Genomic DNA, 18,900 nt, shown 5'->3' with positions numbered 1-18,900 from the left:
GCCTCTGATTGGAGGAGCTGGAAGCAGAGCTGGGAACCTCTCAGTTCGCTGCTCAGATCCTTGTTGGAGAGGAGAGGAGCCCCTCCTACTGGCTGCAGCCTCTCCCAGGGGAGCCTGGAGCCCAGCGGGGAGCCTCTCCTGCTGGCCACACGCCGCGCTGCTGAGGGTCCTACTGCTGCCTGCAGGTCCTGCTCTTTCAGGCTCTTCTGAGGTACTACTCCTGCCCCGCTGGCTCAGCTCCATGAAGCTCCTTCCTTGTCCCTCACTGGTCTCTCCTGAGTCAGCCCATGCTGCCCCTTTTATCCCCTTCCAGGTGACCCAAGGGGCCAATCAGGGGACACAGGGGGGGGGAAGGGGGGAGTCTCTGGGGTCTGATTGGTGCGGAAAGGGAATCCCAAGTCTTCCAATCATCTTTTATCCCTTCAAAACCCCTGAGCCAGGTCATGGCCAGCCAGCCCATCACATAGGTTTATCTCAAGCCGATTTCGACTATTTTGAAACTGGTTTATGTTCACTGAATGCCTGTTCTCTTACATGTTTAAACCAGTTTCTGATCACTTAAACCAGTTTATGTGTAATATCTGTCCCTAGCCTTTGTCTGTACCATAAGTCAATGCTTTATCAATGTATGCTATTATTTTGACTGCTTTTCTGTTAATACAAGCAATAGCAACATCAATTTTGAAAGGATAAATCTCATTAGATACATTTTAGGGGTTTTTTTTCCTAACAGGACTGTGAAATCAGTAGATGAAGGGAGCATAATAGTCAATATGCCAGTTCCTGATGTAGTGCAAATCAGCACAGGTTCTCTCACATCAATGAAAATGTCAATTTACACTCTCTGGATATTTGGCTCCAGAGACTAAAATTTCAATAAAAGGGGAACTGTATTATTAAAAGCCTCAATGAAAAAAATAATTAAAAGTGGAATAGGAGGAAATACTGTCATATGAACTGAAAACTGAAAGATCATTCATAGTGGCTCTGTACTAAGCTGGGCTATCAAGGGGATCTGAATGAGGGCTGATTTAACTCATATTTAATATTTTCCTTAAAGCTAAGTAGGGCTGGTGTGGTTAAGGCAGTCAAAAAGCCTGAGGCTGAATCAATTTAATTTTTGCAGGTTAATCTAAGCTGCATAAATAGAACCAACAAGCAAGTGAGCAGACATTCACTTTTGATTCTGGAAATGTAGTCACATGCCTGCAGTAGCCCAGGCCAGAAGCTGCAGAGTGCTAGAGTATACCTCCCTGCTCAGCTGGAGCAGACAGCTTGGACCAAGGCTAGCCTACCTACCCTACAAGGTGGAGTTTGCAGGGGAGGTGCAAAGCATCCTGGGATGCTGGGGGACTGTGAGTTAACTTGAATCTGGAGGGGGACTGGGACAGAAGTTCAATATACCAATTGAACCTAAATCAGTTAAGTCTGATATTTCATCAATCCAAGTTTATCTTAAACGGGTTTTGGCCATTTTGAAAGCAGTTTATGTGCACTGAACTTCTGTTGTGTTACAGATGTGAACTGCTTTACGATCACTTATACCAGTTTATATGTAACGTCTGTCCCTAGCCTAATAGTCTGGAAGAGAGACTAAGTGGCACGTTCCTGAAATCCAAGGGGTAATATGAATAGAGGAAGAACAGGGAATACCTATCAGGACTGAAGGACCTTAGAGAGCTCAGTAATGTGGACAGAAAAGAAAAAATAGATTTATTTTGGAAACAGGTAAGTTGATGCAACTCAAAAAGAATAATTTGTAGCTTTAATGGAGTCCAGAGATGTGTAAAGTAATAATGATGTAAGTGACTTAGCACTGGCATGGGCGACTGCTGCCTTTTGAGTCTGGGGGGCACCTGCAGAAGCCACCAGCGACATTGGTGGCAGGGACAGGGCTGGTAAGCACCTGCAGAAGCCGCCAGCAGTGTTGGCAGTGGGGACAAACCTGTCAGGGGGGTCATAACTATGAATGTGCAAGGAAATATGTCTATAAAAATAAACGATGGATGTGTGAGCTGAAAGCACAAAAACATTATTCTATGGCCGCCTTTACATGAGATGCTAACTGCACATTAGCTCCTTACTGCACAGTAGCTTTGCGTGGCACAAAGTGTGATGCAACACTACTGCACAGTAGTAACGAGCTACTATGCAGTCAGTGTTAACTAAAAGCCATTTGGCAATGCTACTGAGCAGTCATTTAGTACTTGTATATGCAGGTACTAAATCTGTGCAGTAACAACCACCCAGTCAGCGTCTCATGTAGATGTGGCCTATGATGTGCAGAGTTTATAGTTCCAGTCCTACAGGTAAAGGCCTATAATATTTAACATATTGGGAAGTTTTGTCATTGACTTCCTTTATGGCTCTGGTGCTAAACCAAATCTGTTCTGGGTGCCATGTTAATCGAAATATACCGGTAAACTTGAAACTGTTCATGGAAGAGTAACACAAATTATCAGGGGAAAGAGAGGATGATATACAAGGGAAGATTAAACTGCTAAATATGCATAATTTGGCCAAACAATACATGAGCAGACTTTAAAGGTCTGAATGGCTTTAACACAATAGACAGAGAATACTGAGCTATAGAGACATATAGCTGAGAGCCATGGGATGAAATCAAGAATTGGAAAATTGCTTCACACATTTGTTTGGACAAAGTAAGTAACAATCCTGAACTGGCAGAGAAATGGTAATCTGCTTAGTTTTTTTTCCTCTTTAATGTAGAAGATTCCTCAGTATATTCTAATACAGTTTTTCAAAATATAAATAGCTTTTAGAGCCAGCAGTCTTGCTTTACATTGCAATGGCTGCTACTGTTACTATTCTGAATGTAAATGGAATATGGTTGCCACAGGAAACAGCCATAAAAATAATCCCACTGGTAAAATACTGCCTATCACACTAAATAAATAATACTAAGCGATAAGGTATACTGTTGTATATATATATAATATATATATAGATATATATAAAGTATATAACCAACACGCAGAAACAATAAGGATTGAGGGCTATAGGGGCATAGCCAAAGGTTGCAATAGTGCCAGTAACAACCTTGGAGAATTCAAATTCAAATGTGATCTTTTTGAACTTTTGAGTAAAAATAAATCGGTTCTGACTATTTTAATTTTTTTTCTCTGTGTTTCCAGCTACCCGCAAAACCAGGTGTGGGATGAAGGTTGCTAAGCATTTTGAGTTGGTTGTATGGTAACCAAGGGTAAGTATGACCAAAATCAAAGGGAGAAAACACAGATCTGTTTGCACATACCTGGAAAGTGAGTGAATTGCAAAATCTGGTTTTCGATTTGGAAGGGGGACCTCAAATCCAAAAATGTATTTGCTGCTTTTTTTCAGTTTCTGGTAGGTTGGTGAAGTAAAAACTACTAGAGACTTCTTCAGAAAAATCACCTGAACTCTTAGCACCTATCTGGATCCATTAGCAACAAACCATTTCAAGGACCACTTATTAATTGGATTTTTGTTACATGAAAAATCTTATGACCTCACTTAGAAGACTACCTTTTAAAAACTGTTTATTAAAATTTGGCAATAATAGAGTTGTGAGGTTTCTGCCTTTCTTGCATGTGGGAATCTTGTAGCTCATTGCTGCATGCATTTTATAGCACCTTTTGTTGTGCTCTTGTCTATTTGGCTCCTAGTTTCTCAGTCAGTCTTCTTGGACATGCAGTTGGCAACCTGCATTCCTGAGCACTGGAGGGCCTTGTTCCAGATTTGAAAAGTGGGCATGTTGTCATTTCATTGGGAATTAACAGGGAAATATTTATGCTAATCCTTAAACTGACATTGTAACATTTGTCTTTCATTGAAGCAAATATGGCTACTGCCAAAGTACTGTGACACTTGACCACTTACATCAACACAGCATACAATGCACCACACGTATGTTTTTTCTATCAAGTAAATTAGCAAAGCTGCTTTGTATAAGACTAGCATTGTTGCTACATGGCTGATAACATGAACTCTTCAAAGGAACCTAGATGCCAGCAGTCTATTATACCCCAGTAACTGGTGAGAGATAATTAGCAGTTCTGGTCATAAATAGCTTTGTATATTAATGAAAAGTTGTGCAAGGGTACAAGACTGCTACCTGGTCACTATGCAGCCTTTCTTTCTGCAGTGAGCAGATTAGTTTTGTCTCTGGGGTTTTATCGGATGTGAAATAGTGAATATAAAGGAAAAGGCTAGGAGTGACCACAGACTTTGTGCACAACAGCTATTTTCTACAATGGCTTTGTATTTGCTTGGAAAATTACTAAGCAAGTTTAAAACCATTGATCTTAACAGCCAAAACCTGCTAAAATTTTTTAGGAAAGGATGGATATTTCAGATTCTAACTGCCTTTTATGTGTGTCATTGCTTTAATCAGAGTTTAAGAAATTGCATTAGCTACTAGAGGCCAGATTTTGCACCCCACTAACACACAACTTCTTTTGTTTTCCTTATTTTTGTGAGTCCCACCAAACCAGTGTTTTGTGTTCCCTCTGCTGGCTTTGCAGCAGCAGTTCACTAACAAGTGCTGTTAGCAAGAGCTGTGCACAACCCAGAAGTCTTCCCATGAGACAGCCACTATAGAGATTATTGTTAAAAAGCACGCAGGATAATCTCAGCTCCATGCAAAACTGTAACAAGATAAAAAAGTATATTGTTGGCTAAATGGAAAAAAAGGTGAAATTAGTATAAAAATCTGTATCAGCATACTTGTAGGCATTAACAAACAAAAGAGAAGATCATGAAAAATAAAAGCTGTAAAAAATGATCAATGGTGTCCTCTTCAGAACGGACGGATAATCAGGTTAAGGCATTGTGCAAAATCGAGCACATAACCAAGCTCCCCATCCTTAATGGCACGCACCACATTTCTCCCGTTATTAGAAATGATAAACCAATGAGAAAGAGAAAGCAAGGGGTAAAACCACTGTTTGTCATGCAGCTTCTCTTACACATTCACTGCAGCGTGGGATTTTTCAAAGCTGCACATGTGCCGACGGACACTGGCTGGTGGGCGAGAATTCTGGCTGCCTCTTCCTGAAGATTGAAAAGAAAAAGACACCCAGTGAGTGGTTATACACATGTACACACATGGTGGTTATACCACTCAATAGGGTGCCTGTCCCTCATCTAGTCCTGGTCTTCCTTGCGTCTTTTCCCATTCCTTCTCCTCATCTTCTTTTCTGCTTTCTTTGGTTGTCTACTGCAACTTCCACAAAAATCTCTCGTTTGCTATTGTGTGTTTTGTTTTCAAGTGGCTTCTCATGGTGTTTATGCTCATTCACTCTACTGATACCTTAGGCTCTCAAATAGCAGGTGGCAATGCTGCTGTGCATTTAGTCTTCTGTGGAAACTCTCCCTTGGCCTTCCCCAAGCAGGGTGGGAATGGTACAAAAGGAAGAAGTGCCTTTCACACCCCATCTTTACTCTCAGATGTTTTCTAAAGAATTTTATTTTTTTCAATATATGCTCAGTCCCTGTTTTTCTTCAGTGGCCCTTACTCCTATTGTTGGCTTGTCTAATTGTTACCTTTCTGTGAATGTCTGGCATGAGCGAATAGTCACTGATGTTCACTGCATTTGCTCTTTTGTTTCTCATAGAAGTAACAGCATTTATGAAAGTAGGCACAAAGCTGAGGCTCTTTTAGACACTCCAGTGCCTCAGAATTGTAAATTGTGGTCACTTTGGGTATTACCATGGCAGATAAAGTAAGACGATTTCCTCTTTCATTCTCTTCTCTGCTGCACTATATGGTTAACAAAAGCTGAACCAAGTGCTCAACTTGTCTTTCCCAGAACCAGTAAAAGAAAAAAAAAAGCTTCGATAAAAATCTCAGGTATTCTTGCAAGGGGAGCATGTTAACAAAATTCTGTAAAAAGGTTTAGTTCAGTTGAAAATCAAATGCAAAATCAAATCTCAGCATTTTTTGCCCACAAACAAACAATCACGGTGCACACTGGCCAGACTTGTGTTCTCCCATAACAAAGAGTTCATGGATGGCATGTACAAGTACTACATATTTTGTATGGCTTCTAACAATCAAAACAAACCAACTCATCTCACAACACACTGATGCACGGCGGGGCACAAAGTGATGCATACAGTTTGGGGATGTAAAGGCCTGGAGACAACTTCTGAACTATTAGAATGCGAGTAAAACTTGCTATTGGGCTATTTCTCAGTGCTCCAATCTACCCACCTTGGAGCCTCTAAGATAATTAAAATCCTCACCAGCAGTGACAAGATCTCTGAGATTTGAAAATGTAAAGGCAATCATAATTAGGAGCTTAGCTACCATGACCTCTTCTACACCCCATTGAGCTTAGAAAGATAATAAAGCTTCTGATTAAAGAGAACAGCCAAAATTTCTATAGATTTTTGGGTTTTTAGTATTTACTGGCAGACCAAGAGCTTTCTGCTTTCTGTGGAAAATGATGCGAGTCATGCCTCATTGCTGCTTGCTTTGTTAGAAATTAGAAATTAGAAGTGCATTCAGTCACAGCAGCTCATTTGACAAAATAGGTGACAATCTGCACCCCATTATTTGAGACGAAACTCTAGCTCTAAATATTTCCAGCATGTGTGAAACTGCAGCATTCGCACTGTACATATGAAAGACACTATGACACAAAGGACCTAGGCTTGCAACATTAAAAACCAAATGTATGAGGTATATTTGGGTGTCCTAGGCAGCAAGAAGTGGGGAAAGCTAGTGCTTACCTGCTTGCACAAGGGCTGCCAGAGTTGTAGGATTGGCATAGGTTGCTTTCACCCCAGTGCAAGCTTCCTTAACAGGACCTGCTGTAACAGTGGCTTGTGCTCCCTGGGGACTGCCTTTCTGGCATGCCCACTGAATCTGCACCCTGGGCTAGACAACTGATCATCCCACTCAAGTTACACCACTGTAAAAAAATGGTGAAATGTCCTTTGACTTTAAGTCATGGCTAGGGGTCAGGTTCCTTTTGAAGTAACGTATTTCACTGGACTGAAATCCAATGTATTTCACTGGATCCACTTCCTACATGTTACACTGCACTCTCACTCTTGGCTTTTTCAGAATCTTCTTTCCACTCAATACTTCTTTATATCTCACATAAGACTTGCGGTCTTTCTCTCTTTTCACTCTCCATTCCCTGACATCTTTGGTTCTTGCTATGAATTCCTCATGCACAAAAGGGAATGTACCATGCAGACACAGTCAGATTTCTATCTAGCATGTTCAAAAAAGTAGCTTTCATTCTCTGTGGTTGCACCTCATTAACAGATGCATACCCTAGCCAAAAATCAAATGTAGGTATTACATATTACATTCCCATTCTGGCCTTAAACTGTTTTGCATTGTTGCTGGCACTGTTAAAATGAATGCCATGTCCCCCTGCTCCCCAACATGGTGACATTTCACTGGTGACTCATGTGATGCCTATATCATATGAAAAGGTCAAAATTTGCCTGAGCTATTTGCAAAGAAAGCCAGTTTCTGTAGCCAGAAGTCCACAAGAGAGTGATGTAGCTAGCATCCTGCCCAGTCGCATGTGCCCTCCCAGTCTTGAATCAACAGGTGCCATCTATAGCTTGGTCAACTGGCATGAGTCCAAAACAAGGCTTGAATTCCCACCTACGGCACTCCAATGAGACACCCTGTCAGCTCTGCCATTACACCCTCCTCACTATTCTATGTGTCGGGGTAAATTCAACTTTGACTTACCCGAGTTTGGCATCAACGTATCTATGGTGACTTCAGTTGAACTATTTTGGATTTGCAGCAAAGTCAGCAACACAATTCAAAAGTGGTTTGTAATTCTGCAGAATGCTTTGATGCTAGCAACAAATGCCAGTGATATCAACAACAATTATTTCATTGCATTGATTTTAAAATTATTTCTTTGTGCCTTTGGTCACTTCAGTCCTATTTATTATTAATATCGGCAGTGCCCAAGGGTCCTAGTATGGACTATGGCCTAGTTCTTCAGGGGCCTTTCTTTTCTTTCTTCATCATCTTTTTTCCCCTTAAATATAACATTTTTCTGCTCTGCATATGGTAATCACTCTTCGCTTATTAATTCATTTGCTTTTTGAACAACTAAATGTTCTGCCCTTCTTTATAATGAGCAGAGAGAGATAGTTAACCCTGTTGGTTTGAAGTCAGGCAGAAGGTAGCGTAGATTTGCACCTTACAGACTAACTAAATCAGATCTACATAGCATAAGCTTTTGTGAGCCTGATGTAAAGTACATCTGATGAAGTAAGCTCAGGCTCATTCACAGAAGCTTATCTTATGTATCTCTGACTCAATTTGTCTGTAACGTGCAACTCTACCTTACCTTTTTCTTTCAAATCCCATATTAAAAGGCTGTTATTTGGGACTGCATTCTACAGGATCTAGACAACTCCTACTGACTCAATGACAGTTATTTACATCCTGTGGCCACAGAACCAGACTTTCTGTGTGTTTGAATGAACAAACATAGCATAGTGAAGGTGCTGAAAATGCTTTTAGTGAAGGAGAAGGGCCCACTAGCACAGAACTTGTTAGAGACAAGAGTGTGATTATGCGCAGGATTCTTGAATGAAGTGCATTAATTACTTAACTTTTTCTTCTTTAGAGCATAAAGATTTTTTTCAAGCCAGCTGGCTAGAATTCAGGGAAAGTAACAGGTCTATTGAAATCTGCTGTGAAGAATGTAAAGGGTCTGACAGAAGAGTCTCTCTTCTCACTATTTTTTTCTTTAAGTGTAAACGAATCATCCCATGAGGCAAACAGCTGTGTCAGAATTTCAGAAAAGTGTAAATTGCTATCTGTGATGTTTTATTTTTGTATAAGCCACAAAGCTTGATAAATTCACCTACAGCTCAGGAATTACTCGCTCTGCTCATCCAGATTCTCACAAACTGACTCTATGGTATAGCCATGATATCTCACTTGTCCTTGGAGTGGCACCAATAAACAACTGGTTGTGGCAACATTTTTGAGTACTTGGAGTGTAACAATGGCTAGGCGATCTGTTTGCTCCCAACTTGTGCCCCCATGACAATATGTCCTGCATCCAGGACAGCTAAAGTAAAGGGCCTTGTATTATTTACTATATACACTGAAATAGCATTTGAAGTCAGATCTGGGTACCCACAATGTTAGAAATTGCCAAGTCATTTGACTGAATTTCAGGCTCACCTTGATCAAAATCACAGAGGGAAACACCATTTTGCTCCAAATCACTTACGATCCAATTTGAAGCAAGTGCCATAAATATGAAGATAGCATGGTGGGGACAGAATACAAAAGCTATGACAACACCAGGCTGCTACATGGTTTGATTTCTATGTCACTCAGTGACAGTGAATCATTCAACGGCTTTTTGAAAAAATAATTTAAAATCTCAAATTTAGGATGGGCAGAGGAAAATGTCCCATTTGGATCATAGCATCGTGATACCAGATCACACTGCACTTTAAAATGTCTACTTCACATTTCAGTGTTGAGACATAATCACTCCAAAAGGGAAAACTGCATGGCTGGAAAATTTCCCAACATTCTTTTGATCCCCTAGAGGTGAACCCAGGTCTTCAGAGCGCGAGGGACGGCCAGACAGTACTTGGTGGAGTCAGATGGCAGATTTGACTGCGTACATTTTGACTGTGCCATTGGGCCTAACACCTGAGATTGCAAACCATGCTGGTATTCATGGAAGTAAGCTCACAGGGATGATATTCACTACAGTGAAACCTCAGGCCTCTTAGGGCAGCCAGAGCCGTGTCTGAAAACATAGTTGTGCAAAAAAGGACAAACACCTTCTCCTGATCAGGTGGAGCTGAATCTCTGTAGTTTGTTCACAGAATGAGAATTCAAATGAAGACTCCTGCCTTAGGCTCCTCCTCTGTATCTTTCTTATGGGTTCATGTGCATCAAAAATTTTTGGAGTCCATGCTTTGTAGCTAATCAACATGTATACTTTTCCATTTACACAGCAAAAGGTTACCAAAAAAAACAAAGCAAGAGATGTGGTTGCTTCATGGATGACTGTCATGGGATGGGGTTCCTAAGGATGGCCATGATCTCCTAAGGCCCCTCAACTGTACCAATTTAGCCTGATGGGCACCTTCTTTTCTTACCTGCCACATCATGATGTAAAAGTAACGTAGGGAGGCTGCCTTCATGTCCGGTCAGACACGGTCCCAATGGACTTCCCCGGGACCCCATGGGTTCTCAGCCTTATGGGCTATATGTGTGGCTCCAGCTGCCCCTTTACCATGCCCCAAGCCTTGCAGATGGTACTGGCATTGTCTTGCCTAGGCCTTGTTATAATTGGGCTCCTTGTCCTCACTTGGCTCTCCGCAGCCCTTGTCTCTGAGCCCCTCAGTGCTGGGCTCTCCACAGCCCTTGTCTCTGCACACCCCAAATGCCACATCCTCTCTGGTGCCAAGGTCCCCACACTGCTGTGGGCCCCCCAGTGAGGCCTCCTCCCTCCTCAAATAGCCTCACCCAAACCACCGGGCTTATAAAATGGCAAACAAAACATAAGCTCCTGGGCTATAACATAACACAAGCTACATAAGATGTGCTCTGCCCCTTTACATTACCCAGAGCAGAACTTAGTCAGGCCTCTTCCCTTCACTTACTCTAGGAGGGCTCCTTCTCCCTTGGCCACCAGCAGAAAACCACCTCCTAGTCCCTGTCCTGGGGTTTATATGGGCCCAGGGCCCTGCCCCTTCCGGCCAGCTGACCAGGTGCAGGCTAATTTCCTCATTAGCTGGTTGCCATGGCAGCCTACACCTGGGCTCCTGTCTGGCTCTTTGGGCTCTCCCCAGGCAGTTTCTTTTCTTCTAGGAGCAGGCACCTAAGTGCCCTGTGACAATGACTAGGGTGGCCATCATAGAGGACAGTCCAGTTGTCCTCTGAACTCTATTGATACGAACCCAATGCCTTTGTGTGCTCTATTTTTCTCTTCAAGAAAAAAACAGAGGACACAAAGGTGTTGGTTTTCGTATCAATAGAGGGCAGAATAGCAGAAAACCGGAATGTTCTCTATGATGGCCACCCTATGGATGACCCCTTTAATCAATTAAAACTGTGATAAAAGATACTTAAAAAAAGAGAGAAACAATGTCATGGAACGCATGAGTCCACAATCACTGTAATTCAATGACTGAAGAAGCCTTACGACTAGTTTACTTGGATTAGCTCTTGCTGGTCACGTCTTGCTAGAACTGGCCAGCACTTACCCATGCAAATAATCCCACAAATGTATGCGGATGACTCCTATGAAAAATGTAACATTTCCACTACCTTGACTACCTTGAATAATAACAAAAAACTTGTGAATTCAAGATTTCTGCTCTCTCAAGCTGTATATATCTGTACCATATTCAGAAAAGAAGTACTTTCAATTCTGGAAATAACTTAATGTGTCAGAAGAAATGTCTTAATCTAGACTTTTGAATCCAACACCCTTGTCTTATCACAATATCAACATTTAGAAAAGGTTGTTTAGGAATTTCTGGTTGGCCCTAGCTTGGTTTTCACTGTGATTTTTTATAATATGTGTTGTGCCAACTTCCCAAACACTAAGTATACAGAATAAACAAAATGGACTCCAATTTTCTGACAAAACAAATTACCTAGAAAATAGAAAGTTTCGCCATCCACAATGATGTTTATTGCATTGCATGTTATCCTGCTAAGGACTGGACCTCTACTGAAGAGGTCAAAGGGGATGCTGCTGTTGTGTAGGATGTCATCCCAGTATTGTTCAGTGCACTCCTTAGATACTGTGAGTAATGTAGCACAGGACACAGGTAGTAGTCTGATAGTGGCAGTATAGAGCTCATCCTATATATTTACTCAGTCTCCTGGGCCAGTTTTGTAGTTCCCAATGAACAATATACTCCTGTGGCTAGATTTCTACTGGTACTCATGGTAGCTAGTTTGTAGCTAGCTCAGTTATGCCTAGGATATACTGCAGTGACTGAAATACAGGCATACCTCAGGAAGTGCTCGGGTGTCTGCAAGCCTTTTTTTAACTTAGTTTAAGAGAGCAGCAGTTTCAAAATAATCCTTGATCTAGGAGTGTAAAGTTGGGGAAGTCAGACGAGAGAGGCCGAGCTGAATGATCTGACCTCTCAGAGATAAATTAAGTTGGCAGGCTTGCTTCAGAAAAAAAACTGCCAGCAGATAACAGAAACAGAAAATTGATCTCACAAAAATAAATTCTCGCTGGAAATAGGGGAGAAAGAAAAATATGTCATCAAAGTGATGACCAAAGGGGCCCTTTTACTACCAACCAAGAGCAGATGATTTCTCTGGGGCATTAGATTTACTGTTCCATGAGAAAACATTTTGACAGCCTGAAGAAAGATAAGAGGTAATGCTCAAATTCTTCACTATGGATCCTTAGGGCACACACCTAATAAGAGAACATAAGAGGATTCACACAGTTCTGATGTATGGATGTGACTGACTGTGTTTGGATAAAAGTGGAACATGACTTTGGAAACCAAGTCAAGAAATCAATGGATGCTACCTAAATAATACAAATGACAAGTTTATTAAACACGTGGGGAGATGGGATATCTTGAAGCAGAGAGAATAATAATTCTTTCCAGAGGTCTTGTTTTATTGGTTGTAGATAGAGACAAGAAACTCTGTTAGAGTCTATGCGTACGTCAAGCAAAAGAAGCCTTACAATCAGTTTGTGTTCATGCGCACCCCACCACTTTGGGAGACAAGGTCTTCATCACTTTGGTTCTAAAACTTGTTTTCCCTAGAAGTGCAGCTCATGATATTTTTTCACAGGCCTACTGCAGAACTGAAGCATCTTAAACAATCTTGTAACATGCACGTTGCAATGGTTACATGCCTGATTAGAAGAACAACAATCAAACCAGAAGGTCCTTTTAATAGGGTAATCTGTGGCCCTAAATCAGTGATTCTTAACCAGGGTGCTGGGGACCTCGGGTGCCAGGAGATCCTTTGAAGATTGCCCCAGTAAGTTTGAGGAGATAAGCCAGGTGTGAGCAGCTAAGGAGTGACTCAGGGTCCAGATATGAGGAGATAAGCAAATAAGGACAAGCTCAGGATATCCCTGAGTAGCTGCTCCCGCACCCCCACTGCCGGACCCCTCTGCAAGGAGGTAAGAACTGCAACAAATTAATTAGTTTTTGAAACAGGGTTCAAGTCAATTCACAAAAGTTATGGATGTGTGCCTTAAGTCTGATGAGGGGTGCCTTGAGTCTAAAAACACTGAGAACAACTGCTACAACTAAACACAAAGACTGCTTGCAGACGTTAAAAAAACCCTAAAATGGTGCTTTATTTTAAACTCGGTGTGTTCCTGCGCCAAGCCCTGCATATTCCTGGAAGAGGCAGCACATTACTTCAACCTGGCTCTGCAGTGTCTGTAAAGATTGGGTGCTTTAGTGGGGCTTTTTGGTACTTTTATCTAATAGCTGATTGAATCAGCGTTAGCTAAAAGCACCAAAAAGCCCCGCTGAAGGCCCAGTCTTTACAGATGCTGCAGAGCCAGGCAGAAGTAGCACGCTGCTTCTTCTGGTAAAGTGCAGTTTTTGATTTTTTTAAATGTCTGGAAGCAGCCAAAATTAGGCTATCAGGTTCTCACCATTCTGTGGGAAATCACCTGATTTTCCTATTTCTATTACATTGGTTTACCTGCACCAAGAAAGAGAAAAAGCAGATGAAAGAAGCTTATGAACTGTCATAAAACCGTAGTGCTGGTAAGTATCAGTATAATCAGAAAATGTATAGTGCCAGTGTCTTACCAGGCATGGAGCACTTTTCAGCTAGGGATAGACATTCAAAAAGCTGGAGCCAGAACTGATTCAACCTTTGCAGGTTAGTCTAACCAGCCTACGCTGAATGGGTTTGTAACCAGATGAACATGCTCTCTGGACTGGGGCAATTCAGGGACATGCCTGCAGTTGCTCAGGCCAGGTGCAGCCGGTTTTAGAGCTGGCCCTCACCTGGAGATAAGCTGTGCTGGCGGGGTACAGCCAACCCAGGCCAAACTGTCCTGAGATGGGTTTAATTCCCGCCCCCCTTGCCACCAGCAGGGAATGTCACCGCCGCTCTGCTCTGGGCCAGTGGTGGCCGGGCTGGGCAGAAAGTACAAAGTGGCAGCTGGGCTGAGCTGGGCCAACCCCACTATGGTGCAAGCAACCTTTGTGCCTGGGGCAAGCCCCCTCCCAGGGGGAAGGGGCTTATTCAGCCCCTCGCACCACAGCAGGGTCTGCCCAGCCTGGTAGCCTCTCCTCTGTGCTCAGAGCTGGCTCCATCCTGGCAAGAGGGAGCTTATTCAGCCACTGGCTGCTGGCACTGCAGTGGGAGTATGCCCAGCCCGGCCTCAGCTGAAGCTCAGGAGGGAATAACAGAGGTGGGGCATCCACAGACTGGGAGCCCTGGGGCTGCAAGGTAACTCTTGCAGGAGTGAAAGTCTTGGGGCAAGCAGCTGAATAAGCTCCCTCAGTGGCTTGCCAGAACACAGAACGAGTGGACACAGAACACAGAGCTGGACCCTGCCCCTGCCTGGCAGCTGAAGCAGTGAGCAGTGAGTGCCAGACAGGTAGGAGCCCGTCACGGCTTTCTGGCAAGGCTGCGTTGTAGGGCTGGCAGAGCTGTTGTGGAGCATGGCAGAGCTGCGGGGGCTTGCAGGGCTCTGGCCCGCTCCGCATCCTGGTGCTGCTGTGCGCAGCCTGAGCCCACAGCTCAGCCCCTCACCGGGAAGGGGCTTGCTCTCCCCCACAGTGTGACAGGGGCTGCCACCCCCAGTAGGAGCCCTGCCCCCTCTTCCTGCAGCAGCGGAGAGGGGGCAGAGCCAGCCAGAGCCCCTGGGAGTGGGGAAAGGGATGGGGCTATTCCTCCTCCCTCCAGCCTCCAGCAGAGGGGACAGCTGGGGGCCTATTCTGGGGGCCACCTGGCTGCCTGCGGGATATGGGGGAAACTAACTCTGCTCCCTGCCTCCCTCTGTCTCAGGGGCCATGGTGCCCTCCCTGCTGCAGCAGTGAGGGGGGAAATATGGGCAGACCCAGCTCTGGTCCCTGCTGGTGGTACAGGGATGGGGAATTAAATGCCTCTCTGGCCAGACCCCTGCCCCTGCCTGTGCCTGCTGGGGCTCGGGAGCAGAGGGGTGGAGCCAGCCTGGCTGGGCTAGAGTAGAGAGCCCTACCCAGAGAGCATGCCGGGATGCTGGGGGTCTCTGATTTAACTCAAATCGGGAAAGGTTCTGGGACAGACAATACATAAACCAGTTTGAGCCAAATCAGTTAAGTCTGATACTACAGTCAACCAGGTTTATCTTAAACCAGTTTCAGCCATTTTGAACCTGGTTCATGTGCACCGAATGTCTGTTCTGTTACAGGTTTAAACCAGTTTCTGATCACTTAAACTGGTTTATGTGTGATGTCTGTCCCAACCTTCAGGAATTCTCCTAGAGAGATAAGATGTTTGAAAGGAAAGGTGACGGTGCGTGAAGGAAAAGCAGATGATGGAAAAGGAAATTTTAGAATTCTTTACTACAGTCTTTTTTTCTCTCCTGTGGGTTATATTTGAATATTATAATACTCCCTAAATGACCACAAAGGAAGACAGCAAGAACAACAAAAAAAACTGCAATAAGAAATCAAATTGAGGAATCCAGGTGTCCATAATTTTGATGAGAATGAAGAACAACTGCATTTTTTGATAATACTATCAAACAGTGGCAAGACTGGTGAATCCAGAGGCAAAAAGAAATTATCCACCTCAGGGAAATATCACTCCTCTGAACTTGGAAACTGCTGTTCTGGCTGATATAACATTCACAAAAATTGTTGTTCAAAAACATGAAGATCATGCATCTGAGACCAGTATATAGGACAACTGATTACAAGACCAATTCATTGACATTTCACCTAAAAAAGGAGAGCCTTAAAGGCACTGAAATATGATCTTTTAGAGCATTTTTACACGTGCAAACACTGCAGTGCAGGGCCTTTTGAAAAATGCCTGGCACTGTGATGCCTGCAGTTGTATAACTGGCAAAATGCATGCCAGGGAAAAGAAAATAGAGGCAGTGAGCATTTGAACTAAAACACCACAGAGGTACGTTAGTTCAAAAGTGTACCACTGCCATTTTCTCCCCACTGATGCTCATTTTGCTGCATGGTGCACCACAGTGCGTGTAAGCTTGCATGTGGAGCAGACTTGATTAACTGAGTCTTCTCAGAAGCATCGGATCTCCAGAGCATTGCTAAATGAAAAGGTATATGTATAAATACCCCTAGGCTAAGTACAGACAGTCAAAAAGTGTGAGGCTGAATCAATTCAGCCGTCGAAGTTTAGTCTAAGTTGGGTAGATTGAATCAATAAGCAAGTGAACACACATTCACTTTTGATTCAGGAAATGCAGCCACGTGCCTGCAGTGGCTCAGAACAGAAGCTGGAGGGTAGTAGAACAAGCCCTAGCGCTGGGCTGGAACAGACAGCTTGAATCTAAGCTAGCCTGCCCACCCTGCAAGAGGAGGTTTGTAGGGGAGGTGCAAAGCATCCTGGGATGCTGAGGGATTCTGAGTTATCTTGAATCTGGAGGGGATCTGGGACAGAAGTTCAATAAACCAATTTAACCTACATTAGGTCAGTCTGATATTACATACGTCCAGATTTGTCTTAAACTGGTTTCAGCCACTTTGAAAGCAGTTTACGCACACTGAACTTATGTTGTGTTACAGATTTGAAATTCTACTGGTTTATTTGTAATTTCTGTCCCTAGTCCTTGGAATATATACTTATCTGTATCTAAGTCCAAATACTGGACTGGTGGAACCACTATGGCGTTATTCTAATGTTTGTCACAGCATGCTCATAATAGGTTTTGTATCTTATCCTGCATTCTGTTAACATAAGATTGACATAATATTGGTAAATGAAGTGATACTGCCTCCCTATGGCAGGGATGTTGGTTGTAGTCATGTTAATCTAAGGACATAGGCAGACAAAACTCTTTGGGTAGAGGTGAGATCTTTTATTAAACCAACTAAACATTTTCAAAAAAATCTTTTTTCTTTGTAAGATTTTTGGCCTCACACACCCTTCATCAGGCAAAGGAGAAATTAAAGGTGGTAAGAGTTCATTGCTGGGGGATGGAGACCAAAGCCAAGAGGTAAGTAGGGAAGTGGATAACCTGAAAGAAGAGCAAGCAGGACAGTGGAACGGGGGACATGCTGTCATACTTCCTGAGAAATCAGGGCAATCAACTACTTACCTCAGGTGCCCATACACAAATGCATGGAGCCTGGGAAACAAATAGGAAGAATTGGAAGTCCTTGCACAGTCACGGAACTATGACACGATTGGAATAACAGAGACTTGGAGGGATAGCTCGTATGACTGGAGCACTCTCATGGATGGGTACACACTGTTCAGGAAGGGCAGGCAGGGGAGAAGATGAGGAGGAGTTTGAGGAGGAGTTGCACTTTATGTAAAATATATGATTGCTCAGAATTCCAGTATTAGAGCTGGAGATAGGCCTGTTGAGAGTGTAAGGGTTAGGGTCAGAGGGAAGAGCAACAAGGGTCATGTCATGGTGGGAGTCTGCTATAGACCACCAGACAAGAGTAAGTGGTGGATAAGGCTTTCTTCAAGCTGCTGGCAGAAATTTCCTGATCACTGGCTCTGGTTCTCAGGGGGGACTTCAGTCACCCTGACATCTGTTGGAAGCATTAGCAATAAGTAGGGGGTGTCCCTTGACAATTGCTAGGAGGTCAATACAGCAGTGCACAGGCAATCCTGGAAGTTTTTGGAGAGTGTTGGGGACAACCTCCTGGTGCAGGTGCTGGAGCAGCCAACTAGGGGCCATGCTCTTCTTGACCTGCTGCTCACAAACAGGGATGAACTGGTGGGGAATGTAGTAGTGGATGGCAACTTGGGCAGCAGTGACTATGGAATGATTGAGTTCAGGATCCTGAGGAAAGCAGCAGAGTAAGGACCCTGGACTTCAGAAAAGCAGACTTCAACTCACTCAGGGAACTCATGGGCAGGATCCTCTGGGAAGCCAGACTGCGGGGAGAGGAGTCCAGGAGAGCTGGTTGTACTTCAGAGAAGTCTTATTGATGGTACAGGAACAAACCATCCTGATGCACAGGGAGACTAGGAAGTATGGCAGAAGACCAGCTTAGCTTAGCAGGGAACCGTTCAGTAAACTAAATCACAATAAGGAAGCTTATAAGAGGTGGAAACTTGGACAAATAACTAGGGAAAAATATAAGAGCATTGCTCGGGCATGCAGGGATGAAGTCAGGAAGGCCATAGCACAACTGGAGTTGCAGCTAGCAAGGGATGTGAAGGGTAACAAGAAGGGTTTCCACAAGTATGTTGGTAGAAAGAGGAGGATCAGGGAAAGTATGGGGCCCTTACTAAATGAGGGAGGCAACCTTGTGACAGAGGATGCAGAAAAGGCTGAAGTGCTCAATATCTTTTTCGCCTCAGTCTTCACAGGCAAGGTCAGCTCCCAGACTACTACACCAGGCAGGACAGTGTGGGGAGGAGGTGAGCAGCCCTCAGTGGTGAAAGAACAGGTTAGGGACTACTTAGAAAATCCATGAGTACAAATCCATGAAGCAGGATAGGATACACCCAAGGGTGCTGAGAGTTGGCTGATATGATTGCAGAGCCACTGGCCATTATCTTTGAAAACTCATGGCAATCGGGAGAGGTCCTGGATGACTGGAAAAGGGCAAACATAATGCCCATATTTAAGAAAGGGAAAAAGGAGGATACAGGGAGCTACAGACCAGTCAGCCTCACCTGAGTCCCTGGAAAAGTCATGGAGAAGATCCTTCAGGGAATCCACTTCTAAGCACTTGGAGGAGAAAAGAGTGATTAGGAAAAGTCAGCAAGTCATA

The 18,900-nt window shown here is 43.6% G+C and overlaps 1 protein-coding gene across 1 annotated transcript in view; it reads right to left on the bottom strand.

Moving 5' to 3' along the window:
* Positions 1–4,991: 4,991 nt before the first annotated feature.
* GRM1 (glutamate metabotropic receptor 1) overlaps positions 4,992–18,900 on the bottom strand; it is a 169,306-nt gene continuing 155,397 nt past the window's right edge. The window contains exon 7 of the mRNA XM_090033204.1: positions 4,992–5,052. Coding sequence (XP_089889330.1) covers positions 4,992–5,052 — 61 coding nt within the window. The remainder of the gene's footprint in view (positions 5,053–18,900) is intronic.

The sequence above is a fragment of the Crocodylus siamensis genome, chromosome 1 (genome assembly GCF_052110815.1).
Source record: "Crocodylus siamensis isolate JL-2025a chromosome 1, ASM5211081v1, whole genome shotgun sequence".
Lineage (NCBI taxonomy): Eukaryota > Metazoa > Chordata > Crocodylia > Crocodylidae > Crocodylus > Crocodylus siamensis.
This window is presented reverse-complemented; position numbering and strand designations above follow the sequence as displayed.